Genomic DNA, 27,916 nt, shown 5'->3' with positions numbered 1-27,916 from the left:
ATTGGATATGAAACAGCCTCAAATCATATAGTGTATGCCCCCTTTAAAACATGTAAATACAGATTCGTAATACATTAAAAAAGAATTGTTGTGGAATTCAAAATGTTAACTGTTCCAGTGGTAAAGTATGCACTTCAGATAATTAATAAGATTATCTGAAAAATGAGAAACCAAGTTATCTCATTACACAATTCCTAACTCTCATATTGACTTACATGCCTCCTATAGAATAAAATAATTCCTGAAATTGAATAGTGGCTTTCGGTGTTCGTGTGTCAAAATTTCTTGGGGTGACACAAGGTGTTCTCTTCAGGTTTTTTTTCAAAAGGTAAGTGGTACATTAGTGGGCCTAGAAAAGAGAAGTGTCCTGGTATATGCCAGATTTTTAATTTTTTAGTTTTTTTTTCACAACTTGGTGACCCAAAAGATATTTTTTTAATTAATGGCTTACAACAGATGCATAAAATATTCTTAAATAATTAATTAACAATTAGTAAAACCATTTACTTAAAAAACTGTCGAAAAAATGTACCAATTCATCATTGAAGCCAACCAAACAAATTTCATTTCACTTTACGGTCCTCTTTGGGCTTATTTGTTAAAAAATGATCAACCACATGTGTATCTCTATGGGAATACCATATATTGAATTCTGTTGAAGAATCGTATAAGCTTAAAATCGACACACAACAAGAACAACTCAATGAGGTGAAGTACCCTCAAAGCCTCAAGTCAACTCTCAGGTGTGTTTTCAAAAAACCCAAAGCCATTCAAATCACAGTGAGTCCTGCTGTTGAAGAACCAAATTTGTTCTCAACCAACAAACCTGTCATGCGCACGAAAAAGGACCTTCTGCCTTTAGATGTTTACTCGAGGACTAAGACAATTTACACAAATTTACATTTTTGCAAAAACCTTCTCTCTCATATTTGCAAGGTTTCAATTTCATGAACATGAACTTTAATAACTTAAAGTTCATCTGTACCATCAAATAAACAATTTATTCCAAAGTCGATGTGATTCCAATAGAGTTTTCCTCATTGGCAACAATGTAATTTTATTTATACAGCAAACTTCAGAAGCATGTGCATACTAGTGATTATGATGATGGAAAACAAAGCTGCATATTTAAAAATGATTGCTAAATTATGTGGCGATTACATTTTATCAGAAAACCTATTTATCTAAATGTACTGTGGTTTTCAGGGCTGTAACGGTAATATCATTTGCGGTGATTAGACTATCCTGATCCTCTAAGTTTATCACTCTTCTGCCTTGTTTATGCAAATCATCTGTTCCTGTCAGCATTTGATTTTCATGACTGGAACAAGCTGTTGCTGCTACTGTCTGTGAGGACATTTTCCTCATCTGTCTCGTCTCTAGAGACAGTTTCAATTTCTTTGCCAGCAAAAGCTGTTTAGAGCCAGAGAGATCGTAGGCGTTACATGATTCTAATTTCTTACACTTAGATTAGATTAACAATAAATTGATTAAAACAAGTACAAATAAGTGTATTAGCTTTATCCTGCTAAAATTTCTAGGTTAGGCTGGGCTGCATCTGACAATGATTTAAATAATGTTCTTAGTGTATGATCTATAGCGGTCGCTCCCAACCTTTTTCATGTCAAGGATGTCGCGTGAGAGTTTGGATGAAGACTTAAATGCTGAAAAAAACAAGCAGCCATGTGCACAAATAAAAGCGAGCTTCAATGCGGAAAAAATTTCCACAAAAAACAAGCAGGTATGCAAAACACAAAGTACAAATGAAACACAAATAAAAAACTACAAACACTAACAATACACAGCTGAGGTAGGTGGACACAGGGAAAGGGAGGGAAACACACGGATTGGCTTACCAATGAAGGTGTGGCAGGTAACACAAGGATGGAGTAAACAAGACTAAAACAAGGAAAGAAACAAGGAAAATACAAACTGAAAAGCCCCAAAACAAATCCACAATACAACTCAAAACTTAAAATCATGACATCAATCACAATTGTATTTCCTGCTTTTACAAAGGTTTGCTTTCAACAAATTTTGTTGCTACATGTTGCCCTGTTTTAAGCCCCTTTTACACTGCCCACTTATGGCAGAAACTTCACGCCATTATACTGCCTTGCCATTCTGTGTAAAAGGTGCAATTATGGTACAGAGTTGGCTTACCTTTAACAGAAAAACAATGTCTGTGTAAACAGGATAGATGGCAGGACAGAACCATTCAGCCTATTCTCCCTGAAGTCGGCAAATACCTTCTGTGATTTCATTAAAGATACCAATGGCAAAATCCATTTTTATATATAGCCTATATATATATGTATATACAGGTATATATTCATATATATAAATCATCTGCACTGGTCTATATAAGTTACATTGAGGGGGTAGAGAATAGAGAACAGCATAACTTCTTCTATAGCTGCCAAGAGCCCACCACCATTCCCTGTTAGAGAATGGGTGAAATCAATGCAAGGCAGTTGGGCTTGGGCAGCAGGCCCCCAAATCACCAAATCCACTCCTGATAACCATGAAAGCAGCAGAGGGCCAGTAGTTGAGAGAGAGGGCAATTTGATGTTGTATTTATAAAGAATAACATCTGAAGTCTGACTAAAACTGAGACTAAAACAAAGTTGTCTGTAGAAGTCTGAAGTCACCCCCATCGCTGAACATTTTACTGTTCAGGCACTTTGACACTGAGATCTTTGCTGTTTGTCTGTCTCTGTCACTATGCTGTGCTGTGATCTATCGATCAGCTGTGTGATCAGCCAGGTGTGTTATTTGTTTTCATTTTTACTTGTTAGTGGTTGAAAATAGTAACATTAATCTCTGGGCTTGGTTACTTTGGCTCAGACAGGAATGTGCGGCCTGAACCACACTCTAGCATCCAAATGCACACACACCTGGCACACAGTCTCTATTCAGGCCTGTTTCATAAAAACAAAACAATATGTGTGTTTGTGCATTTTCAGTAGTAACTCTCCAACCAGCTGCTGCATGTTGGATGTTCAGTAAAACATAGGACACACACAGAGTGCTAATTTTTTGGGGGTGTTAAATTTCCCTCTTTTGTATATTGGGGTGGACGTGACCTCCGGTTTCCCGTGGAGATTATGGGCATGGGTGAGGGGCTCTAAATATGGAGAGATACGGATAGAATGTGATGCCGGGAAGACACCGGGAGAGGGCAGCGAAAAACGGGTATCTCCCAGGAAAATCAGAAGGGTTGGCAAGTATGGCCACTGGTCGGAGGGACAGAACCTGGCGTGACTGTGTGATATGCCACTGGATGACATCAGGTTGAAATTTTGTGCCTTTGTAGCCTTGTAGCATGTGCTCTTGTTGATGTACCAGTGTTGGCATCTCAGAGCGTCACCAGCAGGCATAAGAGGATACCTAGAGTTTAATATGCAGATGCAGAAGTCCACTGACAAAGCAGTGATTTGTGACGACTTGAAACGAGAACGTGTTTTATCATTGCCGCAACGGATGTTACATTTTGACAGTGTGTTATGAGTGCAACCCACCACTGGAACTTCTAAAAAGTAGCTAATGACAGTTAGCAGTTAACTTAAAGAGGAAGAACAATAGCCGAAAAATGTCCACAAACTGGGAAAACAATGACATTCAGGAGATCCTTACCCTCTGAGCAGAGGACCAGATCAGCTGCCATATAACAAAGAAGGTAAATTATTGTTTTTGCCATGTTATGCCTTTATTATTGTCTAGAAAGCACTGCTGATACATGTATGTCACACTAGAGGCCAACAGTGTTGTGTTGATTAAATGTCACGTCTTCTGCTTCTGCGATGCCTGCATACTATCTAAAATCACACACTGGAGTGACATGATGCTGCTGTTGTTTGGTTCTGTGTAAAAATGCAGAGGCAGCATAAAGAAGGGACTTTGTAGTTGCCCTGTAGAGGGATCTCTGTGAGAAAAAGGGCTTTTGTGTTGACTGATTGATGCCTGGATATTTTTTATTTGATTAATGATGATTAAAGCATACTTGGAAACCACAATGTGTTTACAAAATAGAAAACTTAACTGCAGAAAACATTACTTTCAGCAATTTTTCTCTAATATGTGAAATAAAATCAATTGTAAATTAATCTTAGAAGGGATACAGGAACATTTCAGTAACATTTAGCCCTTAATGACTTGAATAGAGGAAGGAAAAAGGAAAAGACAGACAAAAGGCTATAAATCAACTGAAAGGTCCTTCCTGCCAGATGGTCAGCTGTACTTTTTTTTTGCCCTACCCCTGTTAGGAAGCTTGTTGCTTTTGAGACACAGTGAGGGTCCCCTTTGCTATATCAACAGACAACTAAAGTGGATCAATTAGCATGGATGGAGACAGACCTCTGTAAAGCTGTTTGGTTTCTCTAATTTTCATTAATCACATGCAGCTCGTCAATTAGGTGCATAAATGGATCCTCTGTCCCCGTCTCAGTGATTCATGTCCAGAGGCTGCGGTTGTCATGGAAACCAAACATTAGAAAGATGTTTGACACCAATCCTGGACCACTGTCCTGCTGGGTAAATGTGCACATGTGAAGTCAGACCAAGTATTTGTGGCCTGCTTGCTTCATTGACGCAGGACACACTTGATGGCGCATGGGGTGGGGCTTTACTTGAGTACCCTTCAAATGCAATCTGATAACATAAATTAATATTTACTCTGCTGTTATGCAAAGTCGCATCTCTCTGTTTAAGTCGACCTGCTTAACATGACACGAGTGAGTGTCCACAAAGCTAACCTGATTTCATAAGCAAATCAGGTTGGTATCCCAGATTTACAGCACTGTCCCTGCTGTCGGTGGCTACCCAACTCAGAGTGTCCTCTGAGAGCGGCTCTGATCTAACTAACTGCATATCTAGGACAAACCATCCTCCCCTCACTGTCTAACCTTTTGGAAGGACACCTGATGCCACATGATGGCACCTGTTTGCTGGGAATAGCGTCCACCCACCCCTGTGTCGAAAGAAGGCTATACGAGAAGCCCCAGACAGAAACCTACAATGTACATGCACTAATCCTGCGCACAATGACTGTTGAATACACTGATGCGTGAGAGACAGTCTGCGTGTATCAGTACCATCTGGTCTATGAGGCAACAGAGAATCAATGCTTTTTCTTCAAGCTGCACTCGCCTGTCAGAAACATCTGACAAGATGAAAAATACACTTAAAACTGGTTTTCCTGTCAGGAAGCTCTGCGGGGATCTCATTAAAAGTAACTAAAAATCAGATGTTTATTGTTAAATATTTGCCAAATATAGTAAAAAATAGATGGTGTGCCAGTAAATTATTACAGTATAGTACTGTCAAGATACAGTACTTTGCTTGAAACCAGAATAAAATAAAAAAAAGAATTAGAACTTTTGACCACCACATTTTTTAAAGATGAGTGCCAACAGCTTTTGCATTATTAAATTTGTCCATTTTGACCAAAGCTCAACATTTCTTTGATGTTAGAAAAATCTCAAAATATGCAGCAACATTTGACCACCAAAATGTTTTTGAAAGCACCACAGGCAAAATGGTTTACAAGATCATCTGACAGTTCTTCTGTCTCTGATGTATTCGTTATATTAAACTGCCATCCTGTAGGTATTGCTTATCCTCTTTTTATTAACTTAATAATCAGCTTGACTCAGTGCTGCACCACTGTGTGATATCTGAAGTGTGAGTGTACAGGAAACAAAAGGAAATCTATTTCACAACTACAAAGTCTGCAGCTGGCCAGCTGGAAACTTTGGTTAAAATGCTGCTGACTCTGCTGCTGTTGAGTGAAGTGAAGATTTTCACATCCCACAAACCTTGTTTATTTGATACTGAAAATCTATGAACTCACTGATACAATTCTACAAGGTCAGCTACAGATTCGCTCTGAAAATTGTAAACTCTGCTGTCCCCAAATCATTTTAAATCTCAAGGTCTTACACAAGGATTTATGCCAACTCTGGTGTATCTCGGAATGTGTGCTCAAGTGGATCATTTTCCACAACTAGTTGAGCCTTGAGCTCATCAGGACATCAGGACATTTTTTCTTAAGCCTTTCAGACTTAAGTTATGTTGTCTGCATGCTAATTTTTACATTTTGATGTGATGGCACAGATTTAAAAAAATGGTTTCATGTCTAAATGAAAAGTTTGACACTTTGGGGACATTTTCAATGTTTTCTTTTCAAAAGTTGGAGGAGAGGATCAATATCACTCTCATATTTTAAGTTCAATATGAAGCTTGTGTCCCGAAAGCACTGCAAAGGCAGCGGTATTTGATGACTTCGGAATGAAGACGGGTCCACAGTGCCATCAGTTGGGATGGCATTTGTCAGCGGTAACCACTGTATGAATGCAGCACAGTGACAGCGATTAGCTAGCATACACACAGAATCAGAATCAGAATCAGAATACTTTATTCATCCCAAGGGAAATTCTGTTTGTAACAGTGCTCCGCTCAACAACAACAAACAGGTAAGAAAAACAAGACAATGCACATAGTGCACATAATGACAGAATAAGTCAGTAAAGGGATTGACATGCACGAAATTGCAGCCAATTTGTTTATCACAGCAATAAACAGAGAAGCTCAGACACCAGAGAGTGTAACTTTATCCCTGGTAAGAATGTCATTACTCCACTACATCTTGACATAGCAAATAGTCATTTGCTGCTTTATTAATGCTCTGAATGATGCATACAGAGCATTTAAATTTCATTTGTTTAGTAGACTTGTAGTTGCAGTGAGGTTGCAGGGCGATCAGTCACTGTGTCTACCCAAGAAATAACCTTCCACAAGACCACATATTATTGTTTTTACTCAAACAAGACACCATGTTAATCAGTGAATTTCAGAGGTGCTGTTGGATGTTATTATCTTTGGAAAGAGACAAACAAGCTGTGTTCCCTTGGTCACAGTCTTAATCCTAAACTAAGCTAAAAGGCTGCTGGTTGCAGTCTTCTATTTAGCGTACAGATAGGCAGTGGTATCTTCTTCTCATTTTACTCTGGGCAAGACAGAATATTTCCAAAATATCAAACTTTTCCTTTGAAAGCTTGAGAAGAGTTATGGTCCAAACCACGAAAGTCAACACTATCCAATAAGGATAGCAACATGTGAGCTTGTTGTTTACCATCTGCTGTTGTACTCTACTCCACAGTTTTGGACTGTTTTGTCTTTGTATCTACCTTCAGGCAACAACAGCACAGTGTGACATGATGCAGCTAATGTGTTGTGCTTTTAGGAAATGTTTTTCTACTCTGTTTAGCGTCACCATTCAGCTAAATTTACATAAAGATGTTCTCTGCAGTGCTTTTTAACCAAAGGTAAATACTCTTATGCAGAAAAAAAACATTTTGCCCCAGTAATTCATTCTTTTCTTACAATAACAAACTTATTTTAGCTTAAAATGGATATCAGATGTTCTGGATAACATACACTCACCGCTGCCTTGTAAACAGCAAATGTGATGAGTGAATTTGAAAAGGGACATCAGACAGGGAGAGAAACATATTTAAACGTTGTTGGAGTGTTTTTGTGAACTTTATAAATAAAATAAGGCATAGAGGTTGACCTTGTTTAACATGAAAACCTGGTAAAGGCATGCAATGATGGTGACACAAATGGTGTGAAGTTACAAAAAAACACAATATGACAAACCGTAATTCCACAGTGTGCCTCATTATATCATACACCCAACTACTGTGTTAAAAAGTGTGCCTCTTAACTGGACTGAGGAGCCTTTTTCCTAGATGATATCTCATTAGCAGCCTGTCAGCTCAACTCCCAGCCCCTCTGCACCTCCTCCCAGCCCTCTTCCTACACTCCACCAGCAGGCTCTGACATTTGTATAATGAATGTGGTTCATTTATCAGATGGCTGCCCAATTAGGTGTGAGACACTGTGGACTGTGGTGAAAGTTTAGTTGTATTTGTGTAAGTGCAATGTTCTTGGGCAAAAGAGCTGTTTGGATTAATTTTTTTCCCTGCAGGTGAGAAGCACTGGAAAAATAATTGATTTGTGAGCTAGACTGAATAAATGCACAAGGTCTTTTAGTACAATTCAGAGTGCATGAAGGTGCAAACAACCTGGTGCTAGCATAGCAGGCTTGAGACAAACTGTGGACAAGTTTACAGTGCATTCAGTGATCAATATTACCATCCAGGTGCATTCACAAAGTAAAGGACGTTAATTTCAAATGCTTCCTCTAAATGTAAACAACCTGACTCAAGATGATGCAATTTTAGAATTTTAACCCTGACAAAGCAGATGTATTTGATGAGTTTGGTGTGAGAACGGGCTGGACAGATGCTGGTTGTAGCTTCATAGCCTTTTCCATGTATAGATATGTGAGCAGTATCTGTCTTCTCATCTAACTCTTCTCCAGAAAGCAAACAAGCATATTCCTCAAAATGTCAAACTATTGCTTTAAGTGTTTCAGCTAACACTTGGTACTTGTTTGTTTGGTAATTACAAAAAAGACGTGCACTTGAAACAGTCATTTGGAGAAGGCATTCCTTTGCTAAGATTATAAAACATCAACCTCTTGTAAATATAATGCTTCGCCTCTTTTTGTGAATGTATTCAGGCTACTTGTGTTTATCTTTGGCAGTCTGGGTAATGTCCTTCAGCTGGGGGTCAGGGCTTTGCGAATGGCAGGGATGCCAACATAAAAGACTCTGCTAAGAAGCTGTTATGTCTGCAGTTACTGGTATGTGATGTATTAATAGGACACACTGCAGTTTGTACCCTTAGTTGCAAGAATATTACAAACACAATACATTACAAAGTTTACAGTGGAGTTTTTGTCAGTCATTGTTTATGTTTCAGCTATTCATTTTTATTATATGAACATAAATTAATGTAATAAAATGTGTGTGCGTGTGTGCATGTGTGTATTATTGTATTTTACTGCGAGAATAAGGACCTTTGGTTTGCCCTTACTTTTTCAAAGGACATTTTAGTGTTAAAGGGACAGTTCACCCTAGAATCAAAACCACATTTTTTTTCTCATAGTGTAACTTGTCAATTTAGATTGTTTTGGTATCAACTGCCAAGTGTTGAAAATATTGGCTTTCTACCGAGCTACACCTGCTAACCTTATCATAATGTAACGTTGGTGCTAGCTCACCTAGTACCACTCAGCTAGCTAGTGAGCAGAGTAGGACACCGTTAAAGTTTACATATCGCACAGTCAGGGTCAGGAGACACTCCAGAAGCAGGTGCACGCTTTGCTCTGCGGGGTGTAGCGTAGTAGAAAGAAAATAGTTCCTAAATGATCCTGCTCACAGCAAGGTCTGTGGATTATCTTGAGTAAGTGGGTCATGATTTCTGGAGAGAATCATTGCTTCTGTTTTTAAAAATGTACTTGAACTGTCCCTTTAAGGCTTGGTTTAAGGGTTAAAGAAAGAATCAGGTTAAGGGTCAGATTAGGGCAAGGGTCTGGGTTGCATGTGTTTATGGTTAAGAATTAAGCTGAGAGGCTGTCAGTGTGATTGTAAGTCTACAAATAAGAATAGTATTACAAATGTGTGCGTTTTAAATGGATCTGAGTGTGTGTGCAAATAAAATCTTAACCTACTCTTAATTTTATTATTATAGAATTAGTTATGTGTGATTGAATATTTTTACATGCACGAGGCTCCATTATTATTGACTCTACATGGGCATGAGCTAAAATTCCACATCATTACATTTTATAAACTACAGTTTTAGGGCATATTGGCTGGTGTGTCTTGATTATTATTTTTTAAATTTCCATATATTCATTTAAATACACTCTCTGGATGAAAGAAAAATCAGCTGAGCCTCAAGTCTTTCGAAACTACAGTCAACATTATGCAAAAAGACATTGACACCCTAACGTGAAGAACTTGTCTCTAAGTAAATACATATTTTCTGTAAATATGTAACTTGGATCACATTTCTTGTAGTTTCTATCATTATTCAAACATCATCTTTTCGAGATCATGTACCCATTGTCAACTCAGTTTGACACTTTTAAATATACTAAAATGTATCATAAAATAAATATAGAGATGACACACTGGTCACAAAAAACTATTTGAGAACATATGCACATAGTCATTTTTGACCCTCAGTACTGTTGCGACTTTTCCAAGTTATTTATCTTCTTTTAGACAAAATGTCCAGTGTGTGTGTGTGTGTGTGTGTGTGTGTAAGCCAAAGCTTTAAACTGACAGCAATAACTCTGACATCAGCATACAGTATAGTTCTTCCTAATCCCCAGGATAAACAGAGACCAAACTGTGCATTATGTTTTCACTGCTGTCCTTGCAGTGCGGAGGAAGCCTGTAGATAAGATACTATCTGTGAGATGAACAGCAGAGCACATCTAGTTTCCTGTGTCACTGCTGCAGAGTAGCCATGGTGTGTATGTAGTCAACCTATGAATACAACAGTAGAATATAGTCATATGTATCATGAGTTTTTAATTGAGAAAACTATGACCAGATAATATTAATAGCCCCAAAGTGTTTATGACATGTGTAATCACATAAATAAATGACGTAAAAAACATAAAAATGTATAATGATTTGCCAATATTTAGTTATTTTTTGCTTTGTTTTTATATTTTTATATATTTCACATTTTTGTCACTAATTTAATATTTAATATATATTAACTTCCATATTAGAAAACATCTTTAAGACTCTAGTTAGCATCTAAGATGCATGCAAAAACATAGGAAACGTATTATGTCTTAATTCTGTCCTTTTTTTTTCTCCAGTCTTTACTTTAATTTTATTCACGTTACCATCATTAATCTGCTATTATTAAAAGTAGGAATGAAAGCAGCAGCAGGAAAAATCATTGGCACGGAACTACCACAACTTAATGACATTTTCACCTAGCCACCTAGCACTTCTTGCTCTTTCATCATCGCTGGATCAAGTCACCACAAACATGTAACTCAAGAATTCATATGTAATTATGATGAAACTTTACACAAATGTCTAATAGGATACAATGATGAAGTGATAACATTTTATATCCAAAAGCTCAAAGGTCAGCTTCACTGTGACATCATTATGCTCTGGCAAAACAAAAAACAAAACAAAACAAACAAAAAACTTTTCTGGCCATCACTCATAACAGAAACGGAGACTTTTGGTCAGATATTGAATTGGTGGCACTAATCTTGGGTGTCCACCTTGAAACCGTGTTGATTGTTTTGATCTTTTGCACTGCCAGAGGGAAGATATATGTGAAGCCATGTTTTCAACTACAACTGCAACTTGACTGGTGAGTGGAGGCATACAACTGCGAGGTGGTAATTCTAGTTTGTATTTGTGTGAGACTTTTCTTCCAGTACCTTCAAACCTTGTCAGCGATTGTGTGAAAGTACTTTTTAAAATTTAACATCAAATACCTACAATCTAAAATAAATCCTATAAGCTTACAAACTCACATCAGAAATTATATATGAGTAAGTTACAGTAGTACAGTACATTCATCCGTGTTCTGCCGAGTGATAACAAGCCTGTGTGCTCCATGTGTCTCATTCAAACCCCCGCTGTGAATGCATGTTCACTGATATGCCTCAGAGGGAAACACCAACAAGCACATCCAGCTCCACTGCACATATGGCTACTATAGAGACCATAAAAGCCTAATATTATTTTTGTGGATCCCCTGTGTAACTTGCAGGTATATCTCATTTAATACATATTCTTCTGCTAACACACAGCAAGGACGAGTTTATTTCACAGGTAGTTAATTTGAAACCATTTAGATCAGTGTAAAACATTGAGTTATGTCATGTATAAAGAAGCATAAAGAAGCCTTTTGGTTTTCTTTAGAAATCTCTACACAAGTCAGTATCCTCTGCACTTCTATATCTGACCTATTCAAGAAAATATGGGACAGTTACCAAGGAGAGAGACCAATCGTTCATTCTATAAATATAATCTCAGAGCCCAGCCAGTGAGAGGTGCACAGTCCTCCTCTCGTTCTCTCCGCCGGGGCTCAGAAGAAGCTGTATATAATAAACAGGAGTGGGTGAACACTATCAAAGCAGTGAGTGGCCATTCATGCCCAACCTCTCTGCAGGATCACTGTTAAGCTGTGGTGAGCCAAGCATCTGGAGATTTGTCCGCTAATTGTTTTTTTCTTACGCTGGGAGGGATTTCAAAGAGGATTGGATGACTGGTGAGAGAAAAATAAATGCATGAAACAACAGGTGAGGAAGATGCAAATATAGACGACGACTGTACAGGAGTTAACTTGAGGGACGAGTAATGTCTCCTCAGTCAGATATTGACGGCCCTTTCTACAAGACTGAAAATTAAATTAGATCAAAGCTGTATTTTTTTAGAGCAGCCATGTGATTTGGGCCACTGGTCCCAAGATGGAAGGGAGGCCTAGAAATGCCGTTTCTGGGAAAGAATGACCCTCCTTAAAAACACCAATTTAAGTCGGATGCTGCTCTCCCACTCTGACCCTTTTGTCTTGTGTAGCCCGTTGACAAGAAATTTTCAACAGTGGTTATTTTTTCTGCTTGAAAGATGTCACCCTGTACTCTCAGAACTGAGTTTTTTTTTTTTTTTTTGAAGCAACAGCCAAGGGTATAATTCATTAGACAGACCCACTGTAATGAGCCAGCATGGACAAAGCACCCAATTTCCAGTGTGCCCTCTTTCCCCTGGGAGTTGTGATCATAATGACAGGCACTGTTTGTTGCCTGGTTTCATGCTGAATCATGATCACACAGCCACAGGCCCCCGCTTTCTTTCTTTTCTCACCTCTCCCTCCTTGTCTCTGGAAAAAGAGAACATCATTTGCATGAGACAAGTGAGATTTGTTTTATTTAATTCTTTCTCCAGCCTATAATTAGGCTAACATGACTGAGCTGCTTCTTTGTCTTACTTTTTATGCCTCCTGAGTGCCCCTGATGGGAGGCCATGTAGCTTTTGCGGCAGCAATTTATAACAGTTAACAGCAGGGCAGCTTCAGTTTGCATGGTAACCATCTTAAAGTGAAGTAGCTCTCCATTTGTTCACCATGTTTTAGTTTGTGGTTAATTTGTCCAGAGGGCTTCCTGTGTGTGACCACAAAACCCTGATGAATCTTAAAGACATGATGCATTAATGCCATGTTATAACTGTGAAGCATCATGTAAACATTAAAACAAACCCCAGTGTGAACCACTGTGTATTTATCAGACATAAACAAATAATATTTTCTGCTCATTTGCCTTTGATTTTCTTTGCTGATCTGTGCTCCATCCATTAGTCTCTGCTACACTGGCATGTATTGCATCTGTCTCCAGCCGACGGGGCACTCAGCAGTCACTTTCCTGTTGAGTGGACCTCTCAAGCATATTGGATTATAATTTTTTCATGTACACTTGCATTTTTATGATAATAGACTATTATTGCTACATAATGGATTTTTGTGTTTGAGCCCTAATGGAGCCAGCACAATTCAGTTGTTTCTCCTCTATTAGGGTTTAGGGTTTGTTGATGTTTTTGTCTTGTTATTGCACAGCATTTCATTATAAAACATCTACTATAGATTTTGGCATGCCATTATATTATATTATATTATATTATATATTATATTATATTATATTATATTATATTATATTATATTATATTATATTATATTATATATCACATTTTTTAATATTACAATGTATTATCGTCATTGTTAGTTTCTGAGGAAAGAGCAAATGATAACACAGAACAACACAGGAAATAGAATATACATCATTGCTTTATAATAAAATGAAATAGAATAAATTATCTAGACTTTACAAAGAGAAGCATTCAGTTTCAGTTGATCTCAGAGATTGTTTTAGAGATTTGAGCTCTTAAACATCAAAATAAATCAAGCTTCAGTGCAGTTTTAATGAATTTTGCAAGCAATATGAAAAAGATACCAACAACTAATTATTCTTGTTAGTGTTTGTATATGGTGACATTTTATATAACAAACCAATCCATTAATTAATTGAAAAAAAGAATAATTAAGTTATCATTGATTTTATATTCATTATTAATACAAATAATAAATAAATTATTCCAAAAAGTGTAAACAATACATACTAATACCACTACCACAACCAACACCATTACTACAACTACTATGCTAATAATAATAATAGTAGTAATAATAATAATATTATTAAAATGAATTTAATTATTATTATTATTATTATTACTATTATTATTAATAGTATTATTATTATTATTATTATTATTATTATCATTGTTATTATTATTATTATTATTATTATTATTATTATTATTATTATTATTATTATTATTATTATTATTTCTTTCTCTCTGTATTTTCTGTCTGTCCTTCGTCAGAGTCAGACTGTCATTCTATTGGCCAGAATATTTAGCCACACAGCTCTGATTGGCTATCGCTGTGAGTTCAAAGGTTAGCTTGTTATGTAGCCATCCAGCCGGAGAGGGGTGTGTTATCTGCTGATTTTTACAACACCGCTTTCAATTAAGATTAATAAGTGACACTCGATAATACACGTAACGTACATTAAGGCATTTTCGCTTATTTATTTGATCTATTATGCGCACTTTTTTGCTGTGCTTTGAGCGCTAAGGACGAGGACATGCTAATATTAGCTTTGTAGCTACCTAGCTAACAAGCTAGCGTTAGCTAAGTTAGTGACAAGTGTTGTTGCTAATGACTTGTGTGTGAAATGCTGACCTTGTAGGCACAGCCAGCTGAAAATGTGCTCTGTCGGAGCTATGGCATCAACCAGGCTTCTGCGTTTGTTTAACGCTAAAGCAGCAAACTCTAGCAAAACATTAGCCAGAGCAGGGTGGAGTGTGTGCTTCAGGAGAAATGTCTGCAGCTCACCTTCAAGACTGCAGAGCTGTATGTCAGCCTGGGTCATCGATCACTATGGTACCAATGAGGTTTTGAAGTACACAGAGGAAATCCCCATCCCCACTGTCAATTCTCCCAGTGAGGTGATGATTAAAGTCCATGCGGCTAGTCTCAACCCTCTTGATGTATCTATGAGGGGTAAGTGCTGAGCTGATATGCATCAGAGTCATCATGAACAATACAATCAATGATTGGTAGTTGAAATTCTTTTGTCTTACCTGCTCACTTTCTCCATTTTCAGGTGGTTATGGAGCTAAATTGCTCAAATTAAGAAGGGATCCACTGTCTGTTATGGGCACTGACAATGATAGCGAGTTTCCTGTGATTCTGGGTCGTGATGTGGCTGGTGTAGTGGTGGACTGTGGATCTGAGGTCACCCATGTTGTTCCAGGAGATGAGGTAGGAGCTGCACACCTGCCACTGGATCCAGAAGTCTGCACATAAGAGAAATAATCTCATATTCTATTTTATTTGACAATAAAGGAAATAACACTTGGGCTTAAAACAGAATGTAGTAAAACATATTGCAAGAATAAAGTGCAATTACTTAAAACCTGGGGTGTTTCTAGGATTTGAGGACATTGGGGACTTAGGCTAGACCTCTACTGGGAAAAAATCATCTTTCTTTTGTCCGTTAAAATTTTGGGTAATTAAAAAAGAAAGAGAGAGAAAAAATACACTTTCTTTTCTTCTTTAAAAATTTCAGCATTTTTTTCTCTTTAAAACTTTTTTAGCAATTACTTTTTTTATTAAATTTTTTTTGTGAGTTTTTAAAAACTTTTGGCTTTGGTTGAATCTTAGTAAATAAATAGCACTGCAACAAAAAAAAAGCTTAATATTACTTCAAGACCAGTGCAAAGGCACAGCATGTTAACACGCCACAAGGCAGTAAAATAGTTACTGTTCTCGGGGAAAAAAAAACCTCACTCTACAGCAGGCAACTGCACCTCAAAATAAAAGTTATGTGCTGCAAACTCATTGTACTTTGAAATAAAGTGCGTTTTTAGCAAACTGTACATGGTCGCAAGTCATTCAGAATGGACCTGCCACCCACCAGTTGGGATCCTCTGCTTTAGAAGATGTAAAGCTGTATAACTGTGCCCGGGGTTGGAAATTGGTACCAGCCAAATGCTGGTAAAATATGCAAGTGGCAGCTAGATTTGCTTCACTCACCAGCAGCCAAAAAACAATAGTAATCTATTGAATGACTGGTAGATTTTGGAATTCACCAGCCAAAGTGGCAGCTGGACAGAAATGGAAATTTCCAACCCTGACTGTACTGGTCATTTTTGATTTTGCAATATTGCAATACTGTTTATACTGTGCACATTAAGTTGAAATGTGAATTGCTAAAAACCTGGAGTATCACAGACAGGATATATTCATGTTGTACAGTTGTAGTGTTATGTTTTAACATAATTTCTATTATATTTTACAGCACTGTGCAGAAGTCTTAGGCCAACTTTGTTATTTTAGCATGGTTATAATAATCAAATATAGTCTCTTTAATACTTTTATTTAATTTCTTCTTAAACCAGGTTTAAGAAAAATTAAATTGAAAATATAAAATATGTATACGTTATTATAAATGTAAATACTTCCGAATAAAACAACAAAGGTTCATATATATATATATATATCTATGAGTCCAATTTTAAATTACATGATGGTGTAAAATGCTATATGTATCTACAACTGAATCTTTTTGTTTTCAATGATTCCACTTATGTGCATTTATTTTTTATGTTTTATTGTGGTAAGGATGAAGCCATAATGACAATTCTTTTGCTTAATTCATTAATGCATTTCTGACATGTAGTTAAAAAAAATTGCTTTCAACAAATTAAACCTTATTCCTGTAAATAAAAGGGTGGTGCATATTAAGATTGGTATTTCCCACAGATATTTTAAATTAGTAAAAAAACAACCAGTCCGACAACACAAAAGGCACTCTAACAAATTTAATTCATTCATTCCCTCAGAGATTTAAAACATATTTTGGGGAAATATTTTTTATATACAGCCACATGTCAACAAAACAAGCTTGCTATCTTAAACTATATCCACTTAAAAGGAGTTTCATATCTTATTGTCTGTTTGTGTTTTTAAGTTTACTCTAATTTTTGTTTGACATGTTCATATTCAATCATATCAATCTTTTTTGCATATTTTAATCCTCAGCAATTTTAGATATCTTATATGGAGTCTGTCATTATGATCAGCCTGTCACGCATGTCTTTAATCTCATCAAATCAATCTGTCTAATAAGATTTGGTCAATAACCACACTAGCTACCAACTGATGCTGTAGTACATCATCTTGAAGATCAATTGAGAAACTGTTTATTGATAAGATAACCGATGTCTTTTTCATGGTTAATTCAGCAAATTCAGTCAAAATCATTGACACTAAACAAATTTATTTTGCCTTACAGAATATATCATCGTATTATCTGCACGTAATTCCAGTAACTCCGTAGCTAAATCATATACATACGTTTTCTAAGAAGAAAGATTAAGCTCTTTCTGCTTGGTCATCACATGAATAATAACTGTTCTGTTCTGCCTCCCACATATTCACATTACTGTCTTACTGAAGATACAAATGCTGTTATGCAAATTCAACTTAAGGTGAATGTGATTAAATTATAGAATAATACAGCAGTAAAAATTTCCACCTACAGTATTCTAGTAATCTTGTTCCATCAGTTTAAAAATATCTTTGGAAAATGGATGATAAGGACGGGACCTGCTGACTAAGAGCTTAATAGCTGATTAATAAGATTTAGAACGTGAAAGTAGGCGGTTAAATTGAGTTGTGTTCAGCATATTAAATGTCATACTTGTGTTTCAGGTGTGGGCCGCCGTTCCTCCATGGAAACAAGGCAGTCTGGCAGAATATGTGACTCTCACAGAGTACGAGGTGAGTCACAGAGGCAGTACAGTTGTGAATTATTGATTTTCATCATCGTTTGACTGATAGAACTGAATAGAAAGAGTTGATTGAGAGCCCTTATATGATTTGTGAAAGATGCTGAACAAAAAGTTTCGAGGAAGTGCACCCTGTTATGTAATCATGCTGTGTAAGAGTAATTAGGATTACGTTTGTTTGGTTGCTGGAGCCACTGTGGCACCAATTACAGGCAGACACAAATTGCCTCCTGTTTTCTGGCTGTATTGTTCTTCATTTATTCAGCAGTTCTGAGCGAGCTGCCCTCACAGCAGCTCTGATGGCTACATTGAGCTTTTACAGTAAATTGATAAGTGAAAACATTGTTGACATGCTGAACTTCTGACATTGGCTGTTTTTTGCAGGTTTCCCATAAGCCAAAATTATTGAGTCACACAGAGGCAGCATCCATCCCCTATGTAGCCAACACTGCTCTGTCGGCGCTTGTCAATGCAGGTGGTCTTTGCAGAGACAGCTCTTCAGATAAAAGGTAAGCACCAGGCTGATCCTCGATAATCTTGTACTGACCCCCCTCCACCTCTTAGCCTTAAAGGTCCAGTGTGCAGGATTTTGGGGTATCTATTTGCAGAAATGGAATAAAATAGTCATAAATGTGTTTTCATTAGTTTATAATCACCTGAAACTAAGAATCATTGAGTTTTTGTTACACTAGAATGAGCTGTTTATATCTGCATATAGAGCGGGTCCTCTCCCATGGAGCCTGCCATGTTTCTACAGTAGCCCAGAAAGGACAAACCAAACACTGTCTATAGATAGGGCATTATGCGTTTTGTTACGCTGGCCACTGTATTTTTCTTTTCTTTTCTAGGTTTTAGTTTTGCAACCTCACCACTAGGTGTCACTAAGTCCTACAAACTATACTTAAAAAGATATACAATGCAGGGTTGTCTTAAAAAAATATATTTAGACTTGTACAGAAGTAATTCCTTTCAATCATCACTTGAGACACAGCCCTCTGGATATATTTTTCAAATTTTATCCAAATTTTTTGCGCTCGGGATGTTTATTGCCCCCACAGTGCTCAGGTGAGGTCAGGGCTTTCTAAAACGGTTGCGACCAGGTAACAAACAGTAAGCAGTATAGCTAACCAAAGCGCTCATGGAAGAGAATATGGTGTTGGCTTTGACTTTAACTGGCGAGCTTGTTACAAAAGTGACTGACAATCCTGTACAGTATACCTTTAATATAGCAGGGCTCAACGATAACTTTAAAAAGTGGTTGCAAGGCTGGCAGCAAGGCATCATCTTTTGGTTGCTAAATATGTTTTTCATTTTTATTCACCGTATATATTTTGAGTAATTAAGATACAATGCCGTTACACATTAGCTTCATAATGAAATAAAAGAACAGAAAAAAAATAAAGTGATGTTTCTTTATAACAGAAACAGGAACAAAATTAAAACTTTTCACCCTAAAGTCAAACAACTGAATTAAATTTGCTTTGCCATAGTTTCAAATGTGTTTTTAATGTGTTGTCATGTATAAAAAGAATCAAAATCAACACTAAGTTGACTATTTGATTATTGAAAGTGAATTATTTCAACAGCATGTGTATAAAAAAATATTTTCATATGAAGCTTTTTGATCACTGTAAGCAGGATTCATTGTACCACTATTGCACCAAGTATGGAAAAAAAAAGATTTGTTTTGGGTTGTGTTTTGCTGTTTGCTTTCCCAATTTGTTATGTTAGAGCGGGATTGCCACTGAAGGCAACCAATGGCCAAGAACTGGTTGCCAATTTCTCAAAGTGGTTGCCAAATGCAACCTGGCAACCACTACTAGATGTGTGAATCACAGTATCAGGAGAAAAAGTGCAGAGTCCCAGAAAATGATTAAAAAAAACGACATCAAACCTTGAATTAATTCTTTAAAGTCGTGGAGCTTCAGTCATGCACACCTATACTTTAAAAAGATATCCTTTTCATCACATTTCAGTGCTCATCTTCTATTTCTTTGTAATTGGTATCAGAAAGGTTTTAAAATCCTGCCTTTAATCCATAGACTGTAAAAATTTAACCCGAAATCTAATGGAACTTTTACTCTCTTTTGGATGTAAAGCTTCCAATCCTTCAAATTCCCCTTTCCCCCCCAGAGGCTTCCTCTTCTTGTAGTAGCTTCGACTTAATGAGTCACACAGTAATCGGATGACCCTCTGGTTGCTGATTTTTTTTTTCCTCCTAGGGTTTTGATCACTGGCGGATCGGGAGGTGTTGGAACATTCTCTATTCAGGTTCGTTTATTCCACCAGCTGTACCGACGTGGCTGTTTGACTCTTTTAAACTCTGTGTGAGTGTAAGACCACTTGCTGTGTCTGCGTGTGTGGGTTATTGTTTTCTTCCTCTGTGTGCCGGCAGTTATTAAAGGCCTGGGGTGCCCACGTAACTGTTACCTGCTCTCAGAACGCTGAAGGCCTTGTTAGAGGGCTGGGGGCTGATGAGGTGGTGGACTACACAGCGGGAGATGCACCCGAACAGCTGCAAATGATGGAGAAGTATGTGTTGTTGCCGGGGAAAGTGTGTCTTTTTTTAAGTGACGAGGCTATTAAAGCAGACAGTATATTATGTGTAAAGTGGGGATATTTTATTGTTTTTATTTTAAAAAAAAAACCTACAGGTGAAAGCAGATTTTTTTACTAGCCCCAGACTTACATCTAATGAAGAATCATTCGACATTCGACTCCAACAAAGGTGCTTATGAAAAGGAATCATTCAGGACTGCGAGAATTGTGTGTGCCTCTCTCCTTTAAACGCCCCTCAGATGTGGTAAACATCTTCCTGCCAGCATGGCACAACTGCTCAGTGACTCGCTTTCTAGTTTCCATGGAAACCAGGTCTCAAGGCCTGAGTGGACGCTGGTTTCACCCGTCTCTCCGCCCCTGAAACTCAATGAGTAAATCCTGGCTTTAGCTCCGAGACAAAACAGTTATCTTTTCCAAGCATACTCTTTAAATCAGGGCTTAACCAGTGTGTAGGATGCTGACCTTAGGTGATAAAACATGGGATGCTTTTGTAACTGCTTACCCGCTGTGAAGTGGGGGTATGTTTTATTTGTACCGGTACCGTTTTTTGCCAGTTTGACAGCCTGTGTTTGCACCCTCAGGTTTGACGTGATTTTGGACAGCGTGGGAGGGGAAACGGAGGAGTGGGCGATGAGCCTGCTGAAGCCCTGGGCTGGGGCAAAGTACGTCACACTGGTAACACCTTTACTCCTCAACACAGATTCCATGGGCCTGCTGGACGGGACATTTCATGCTGGATTCACCCTGCACAGCAAGGCCTTACAGGTGAGCAAAATGAACTGTTGGTCACTGAATGTCACAGAATCAAACATAGATACAGTATTTATTTTTGGGAATGCCCACAAAATGTCATTTCTTTTTGCTTTGAGGGGGAAAACAAAGCATCAGATACAATGCTATGTGTCTTTCTACACATCAAATAAGCTTAAAAATCCAGATTTAATGCATATATTAGCAACCTGGACCCTGTTTTCTTATATTTTTGTGTCCAAGTGACTAATGGGATGAACATTTTCTGAAGTTAGTCCAATATTGAGTGAGAGCAGCAGCCTGGCTGCAATGTAAACACGCAGGGCATGTTTCCACCATCAATTTATGTCCACTAAAAATGCCTTTTTTGCTACTGACAGGCTCCGTTATTGTAAGAGTTTGACAACGTTATGGCAAGGATCGCTACGGAGAAGGAGTTAAATCCTTTTTGTTAAACCAGAAACAGCCCCAAATCAATACTCACCAGGATTATACTGTTTTAGTCTAACATTCACATCCACTCGCCTTGCAAACAGCCCTTACTGTCCTGTTGTTTATTTGTATAAAATGCTTTGCGTGTGTTGCGTGTGCAGCCATTAGCGTGGGTGTGGACCACAGGTGCTCCCCAACTGAAACGAAATACTTAATCCTCAGTGGCATGGAAAGCCAACATTGTGTAATGGGTGTACACCTGTTCCAGCCAGTTTTAAGTTTTTGTTTTACTTCCATTGGGTTGATCAGATGAGTCTAGGTTCAGTTGAAACGAAGAAAGAAAAATCATGTTATAACTTGACTCAGCTTCGTAGCACTTGTCTCTTCGCAGAGGTTTATGCTTGAGCTGTAGAAATACACCCTGCAGCTTGTAATAAATCTGTGTGCAGGTGAAGAGGGAGTTTGGAGAGTGAGAGTGTGTAAGCCATGTGTTATTTCATGCAGGTCCTGTCCCTCCAGCTGCTCTGTTAGTGGAGTGCATGTGTAATGAGGGTCGTGGGTGAATAGGAGAGGACAGGGTGGAGCTGCTCAGGGGACTGAGTCAAGTTGTCCAGGGCGGTGGTGACAGCACGGCTGGCAGTGTTGGGTATGTGTGGTTGGGACTGTGTGTATGTATGTGTGTGTGTGTGTGTGTGTGTGTGTGTGTGTGTGAGGGTGGATGTGATGTGTGTGCGTGCATGTGTTTGCTGCTGAACCAGCAGTATTTGGTGTTTGTGCAGTTTGTAGCCGGCTATCTCCCCCCGGCAAATACCAGTGTTTGTGTGTTTCTTGCCAAGCCTCCGGGCCCCTTTGTCCACGGTCGCAGCCAGCTGGTCAGTTTGGCGGGGCTCAGCCGCAGCAGTCACACCCTCACTGCCCGGCTCTGGACTGAACGTCCTTTTCATCCGGGAAATCACAGCGCAACTGAGCCCTCTAGTGTTCATTTGACTGATCTGGAAGAATCAGCCATAATCTGTTAGTTTTCTCTTTTTCCAAGGAAGCAGGGATAGATTTGCCCAGTGCCAAAGAGGTGTGGCAAAGTGATGGCATGTAATAATGTTTTTTGATCGCATAGCAAGTTTTGAATTTCCGGTTAGTTTTGGGGAGTTTTCTTTCTTTTTTCTTTTTATATTTATTTTGGGCACACAATAAAAAAATGTCAGATCCAGATAAATTAAAATTAAAAAATGTGTCAGGAGAGGTCAAGAAGCCAGAGGCTTAAATGCAACTGACTAAGTAACATTTTACAGAAAATACAACATAAGATAAGTGACAACAAGAGCATACTGATCACGAAAGAGTAACCACTCAGTTAATATTAATCCATATGAATATAAATTATCTATTTATCTCTCTCTGTCTTTCTAATAACCTATATTTTTCACTTTTCCACCATTGCCATTGTGTTGTATTTCAGCCATGCTTTATGTTGCCCTGCTTAACAGTATGACGTCATAATCATATTGAAAGTTATATCAATGTTATTGTAAATGATGTGATACGGCTCACCCTTAATCCAAAGTCTAAGATGATCTTTACTCCCCGATCATAATATTGATGTAATGTTGATATATTGCCCGCTGTGGGGGGACTTTTTACTTTGAAGGGACGTAAAACAGAATGGGGAACGCAAGTGTTAGAAATTACTTAAGGCTGTTTAATTGTAATGGTTATAAACATGAGAAATGACATTAATGGCATTATGAATATGCTGCTCCCTCTTCTTGGGATAATTTACAGAAGGACCTGAAATTGACTGAGCTGATTACTATCTGGGAATTAAGTCACTTTTAAAGGACTGAGAAATTAACACTCATGGTTAATGTGATTGCTACTCTAATTGTCACTGAAATTGAAAGTTGCACATTTTAATGTATTTGACTGGTTTTGTGTTGCATTTTAAGTGGTCCCTTGCTCATTGTAATGTGTGTGTGTTGTACTGGTCTGCTTATATTTATTATACTAATAGTGTTTTAATGCTGCCCTCTTGGTCTTGTCACTCTTGAAAAAGAGCTTTTAACTCTCAGTAAGACCTTTACCTGGCTAAATAAAAGATACATTCTAAAGTTATAATTTTTTTTGTTTGATATTGGCTGCTATTTTTTATAGGGCAACAATCCTTTTTTTAAACTTTACTGTACCAAAAGAATTCATAGGTAACCTATTGTCTACTTTATCATTGTTATGATCAGTTAAATCAATTGTGAAATACTACAATATTGTATATGTAATGGTAGTTTTAAAACATTTGAATTCTGCAAACAGCCTTCTGCTGAGATCAGAATAATCCTAATTTGTTTGTATCAAAGGTATCCTAATCCTTGTAATGAGTTTCAATACAAAACATCCTAAAGCTTTGATCCAGATCAAAACTAAAACTGGATTACATGATTTAATCCGATTTCAAAATCCTTTTATCCTTTTTAACCGCCCATTTTTCAGATTCATCCAATCTGATAGCTGAAATCCGATCAGATTGCTTCTGAACAACTGAGCCCCGGGGACCTTTGCATGCCAACCTCCTTATCTTTCGTTAGCAGATAACCCCTCTGTGTATTATTCACGGTGAGGTGCATTACCTGCCTGACTTTTAATTGTTGCCTGCTTTCTGTTGCCTCTTAGAACATCATATCGAGTGGAGTCTTCTATCGGTGGGGGTTTTATGCTCCAGATGGGCCTGCCCTGGATGAGGTCAGCAGGCTGGTGGATGCAGGGAAGGTACAGTGCTGCCTCATACATGCTGTCACTTACAGTCACGTATACTGACAGAAAGGGGAGACGGAAATCCTCTCATTTGCACGCTAATCACAGCTTGAGAGTAAAATTCATGCAGGGACGGAGATCATACAGCAAATTAAATCTGAACATACCAGGGATTCCACACATGCCTGTATTCAAGGCTCCCCTGTGGCTTTGTGAAGGAGTGAGCATCGCATTCCCACTGCGTCGGTTGGTTGGCGGCGTGTACGTTTGGCTTCTGGGCGATTGAGTCAGGCGCCAGGAGACGGTGAATGGATTTTTAAACAGTGCTGAGCAGCCATTCGCAAAAGCGTGTGGGACCTTTGTCCTTTTGTCCTGGGGCTTACAGCGAGCGGCACACTCAGACCAGTGGCGGGAAGCTACGAACGCACACACACACACACACACGCACGCACACACACACTCTTTCTGCATGTCCTATTCTCAGTGAGAAGTGTGGATGGTTTCCAGTGTGACGCCATCGAGCTCGCCATTCATTGTTAACGACAAGAGATGCTGACCAGAATAACAAGCCTGGCTGTTGGTGTTGTGGGACCAGCGCAGGATTGTCCAGCCTCATCACATTCTGAACCCCTCCCTCACTTTTTCACATTTGCAGCAATGAAAGCAGAGATGATGTAGCATTAGGAACCGGTGGATATCTGCTCGTCCAATTTGATCAAATATGATTAGTATGATTTCCTGGTGGCATGTAAAACAGAACAGATACTGCAGTATTAGAAATAGCGAAGCTATTCATTTTGGCTGTTTTAGAGACCTTAATGCGCAGAGTTTATCCCATCAGCAAGATTTTGAAAGAGTAAGTTATCACAGAAAAATCTATGTAATTGACCTAATCGTCAAACTGTCAGCAGTAATTCTGCTGTCTAATAAAACAGTCCACCCATCCATTTCCCAAATCCATAAAAAACAAAAGCCAGAGCCGTACAGTATTTTTCCCTTGTCTGATATGCGGAGGGCTTAAATCTGATCTCTTAATTGTTTCCTAAATTACTCCCTGATCAATTTTAAGCTCGTGTTCATAATATTTTTTTTGCAGATCCTGCCAGTAGTGGAGGCCCAGTTTCCGTTTACCCAGGTACCCCAGGCTTTTCAGAAGTTGGAGCAGGGCCACGCCAGAGGGAAGACAGTCGTCAGGGTGACTGAGGAGGACGACAGACAGGCCGAGGAGCTGGTGCAGAACAGCCGCACAGAGACCGCAGAGTCCGAGCAAGAAGTGCGAGAAACAGCCAAGCAAAACTAAAGACAGTAAGCGGAGTGCCGAGGGATTTCAGGTTGTGTGATGCTTCTCACCTTTTCGAGGCTGCTCTGACAGCAGCAGACTGTATAATTGAAAGAGAGCAGAGGTGCTGCTGTTGTGCGCCAGACTTCAAGCGAGACCTGAGCTCGTAATGGGAGCGTGCCAAGCACTGTGGATCTTGTTAAATCTTACACCTTCCTGCACTGTCTTGAAGTTTTCACAAGGTGTTTGAGTTATGCTGCGTTGCTATCACGGTGAAGTTACTGTAATTACCAGCCGTGGACTAATAAATACCATTCAGGGCAGCATCCAGCTGGTAAAACCAGACTCTCGGTAGCTTCCTGATTGCTGCAGTCACAAAGGAGTTAAATAATAAAACATGTTGGTTACAAACAGTCAGCTGGGAAGTGTTCATCAATAGTTGTGTTTATCTTCCAGTACCAGGTGAGGTACAAGCAGCACGATAAGACATTTGTTTTTACCTTTATTTCTTTTCTTTTCTTTTTTTTTTGCGTTCGTCCAAGTGGAGTTGTTTTGACAAATGCACTCATGTTGCATCTCCTCTCTTTCAGGTCAGGTGTGTAGGATTTAGGGGGATGTACTGTATTGGCAATATGAAATATAAAATAGTAAGTATTTTTTCTTTTGGTATAATCACATGAAGCTCAATGTGCTGTGCATTGTACTAAAGAAATGTATTGACAAAAATACTTTTATTCTGAAAACAAAAGTTGTGTGCGTATCATTTTGATTACACAGGAAAAAAAAGACACATTTCAAGAGAAACTGTATTTTTGTTTCATGCTGCTGGAAAATAAAGCTATATATATATATAAAATACAGAAAAGTGTTAACACTGTTTAAGTTAATTAACATCAGGCAAACGGGTTTATTCAATGAAAAAGACAAAAAAATTAAGCCTTAACGTATATTGCTAGTTATGTAAAATATTAAGCATTGAGTTCAGACTCTGCTGTGGGTTGTAATACATTCTTAAGGATTTTTCACCACACTCTCCATGTTGACCTCCTCATTGAAAATCTTTGTGGTCGTCCTGCAGCGGGAGGTTGAGCATCTCCAATGACGTACCTCGCCCTTGAGCATTTGTATTGCAGCTGCGTAACAGAGCCCCTGGTAGAGCTTCCCCTTTGATAATAATATTAGGGATCCAGTTCAGCAGCTCACGTTTTCATATAATCTCCACATTCCACCTTTGTTGTAGTTTATTAGGATCAAGTGTTTGTAGAATCACTTGGTTTTTGTCGTAGTGATGGCCCCCTGAAACAGAGACACGTGTCTTATTAACTCTTTCTTTTAACACTTTATATACAGAGATTTTCAATTTGTCAGACAAAACATCAATGTGAGCCATCATCTCATGTTTTCTGTATTGTTCAACAGAACAATACAAACAACAGGCATCACAGTGTATTTAATTACATGTAGAGCAGAATATTCATATTTATTCATCGGTCCCAGGTTTAATAAATTTCATCGAATCTGTGACGTTACATACATTACATACATTTATGTATGTGTGTGTGTGTACTGTGGATAGTATTCTAGACGTTTCCTGGATATTACTTATCATGACTACATTTAAATAAAATATATGAAAAAAAATATTGTTAACGTTACCGTATATTAGACAAATGCCTCACTATCCAAATCATTGTCTGTTCGTCTGTCCGTCCTTCTATCTGTCTATACTTGTGTGTGTGTATTTTTGTCCATATGCATATTATTACAGATAAATGACAAATATATGGAGATAGTGAGGCATTTGTCTAATACATGGTAATGTTAACATTATTTATTTATTTCATATATTTCATGTAATATGTATTCATGGTGAGTAATACCCAGACTACTATGAATCTTAGTGTTGTAGATGATAGTTTGCACTATAATCAGAATTGGGTTTATTACCATGTAGGTTTTCACATACAAGGATTTGGTTTATGTGCATAGACAAGATGAATAAATAAAGAAGGGAAAAAATACCATAAACTATTTTAAATACTATAAAATATTTTATTTATTTATTTTTTGAATAGTCGGGAATGCACATTATTAGGATTATTATTATTCATGATAATAATATATTTATATATTTTTTAAATTGATTTATATCTTTTATTATTATATAATGTCTGTTCTAGGGAATGTGCAAAGATTCACTGTGGTCTGATTTAGTCCACAAGGTGTCACTAATTGACAGTGATGCAACCAGAGCCCACAGACAGAAATATCCAGTTTTCAGTCAAAAAGAAACTCCAATAAACTGAAAATTGGGTTCAAACTGACTATTCTTATAGTGCTGCTG

At 38.0% G+C, this 27,916-nt stretch overlaps 2 protein-coding genes and 1 long non-coding RNA gene across 4 annotated transcripts in view; 1 reads left to right on the top strand and 2 right to left on the bottom strand.

Moving 5' to 3' along the window:
* Nucleotides 1–14,401: 14,401 nt before the first annotated feature.
* Nucleotides 14,402–26,320, top strand: LOC121955948 (NAD(P)H oxidoreductase RTN4IP1, mitochondrial-like). The gene is made up of 9 exons (XM_042504045.2): nt 14,402–15,018; nt 15,122–15,279; nt 17,734–17,802; nt 18,195–18,319; nt 20,033–20,081; nt 20,206–20,342; nt 20,951–21,134; nt 24,213–24,308; nt 25,390–26,320. The coding sequence occupies exons 1-9, from the start codon at nt 14,721–14,723 to the stop codon at nt 25,591–25,593; spliced, it is 1,320 nt and encodes a 439-aa protein (XP_042359979.1). The 5' UTR covers nt 14,402–14,720; the 3' UTR covers nt 25,594–26,320.
* LOC148186864 (uncharacterized) lies at nt 22,055–24,591 on the bottom strand. The gene is made up of 3 exons (XR_015779248.1): nt 24,461–24,591; nt 24,170–24,352; nt 22,055–22,543 (listed from the first exon to the last, which is right to left on the bottom strand). It is a non-coding gene; the product is annotated as an uncharacterized LOC148186864 (long non-coding RNA).
* Nucleotides 26,285–27,916, bottom strand: part of LOC121955947 (uncharacterized) — a 38,957-nt gene continuing 37,325 nt past the window's right edge. For both annotated transcript variants that reach the window (XM_042504043.2, XM_042504042.2), the window contains one exon: nt 26,285–26,868. In XM_042504043.2, the coding sequence (XP_042359977.2) occupies nt 26,780–26,868 (89 nt within the window). In that variant the 3' untranslated portion in view covers nt 26,285–26,779. The remainder of the gene's footprint in view (nt 26,869–27,916) is intronic.

The sequence above is a fragment of the Plectropomus leopardus genome, chromosome 16, assembly GCF_026936395.1.
Source record: "Plectropomus leopardus strain MGB_pleo_1.0 chromosome 16, ASM2693639v1, whole genome shotgun sequence".
In the NCBI taxonomy this organism is placed as follows: domain Eukaryota; kingdom Metazoa; phylum Chordata; class Actinopteri; order Perciformes; family Serranidae; genus Plectropomus; species Plectropomus leopardus.
Note: the sequence above shows the minus strand (reverse complement) of the source record. Positions and strands in the feature narration are given on the sequence as shown.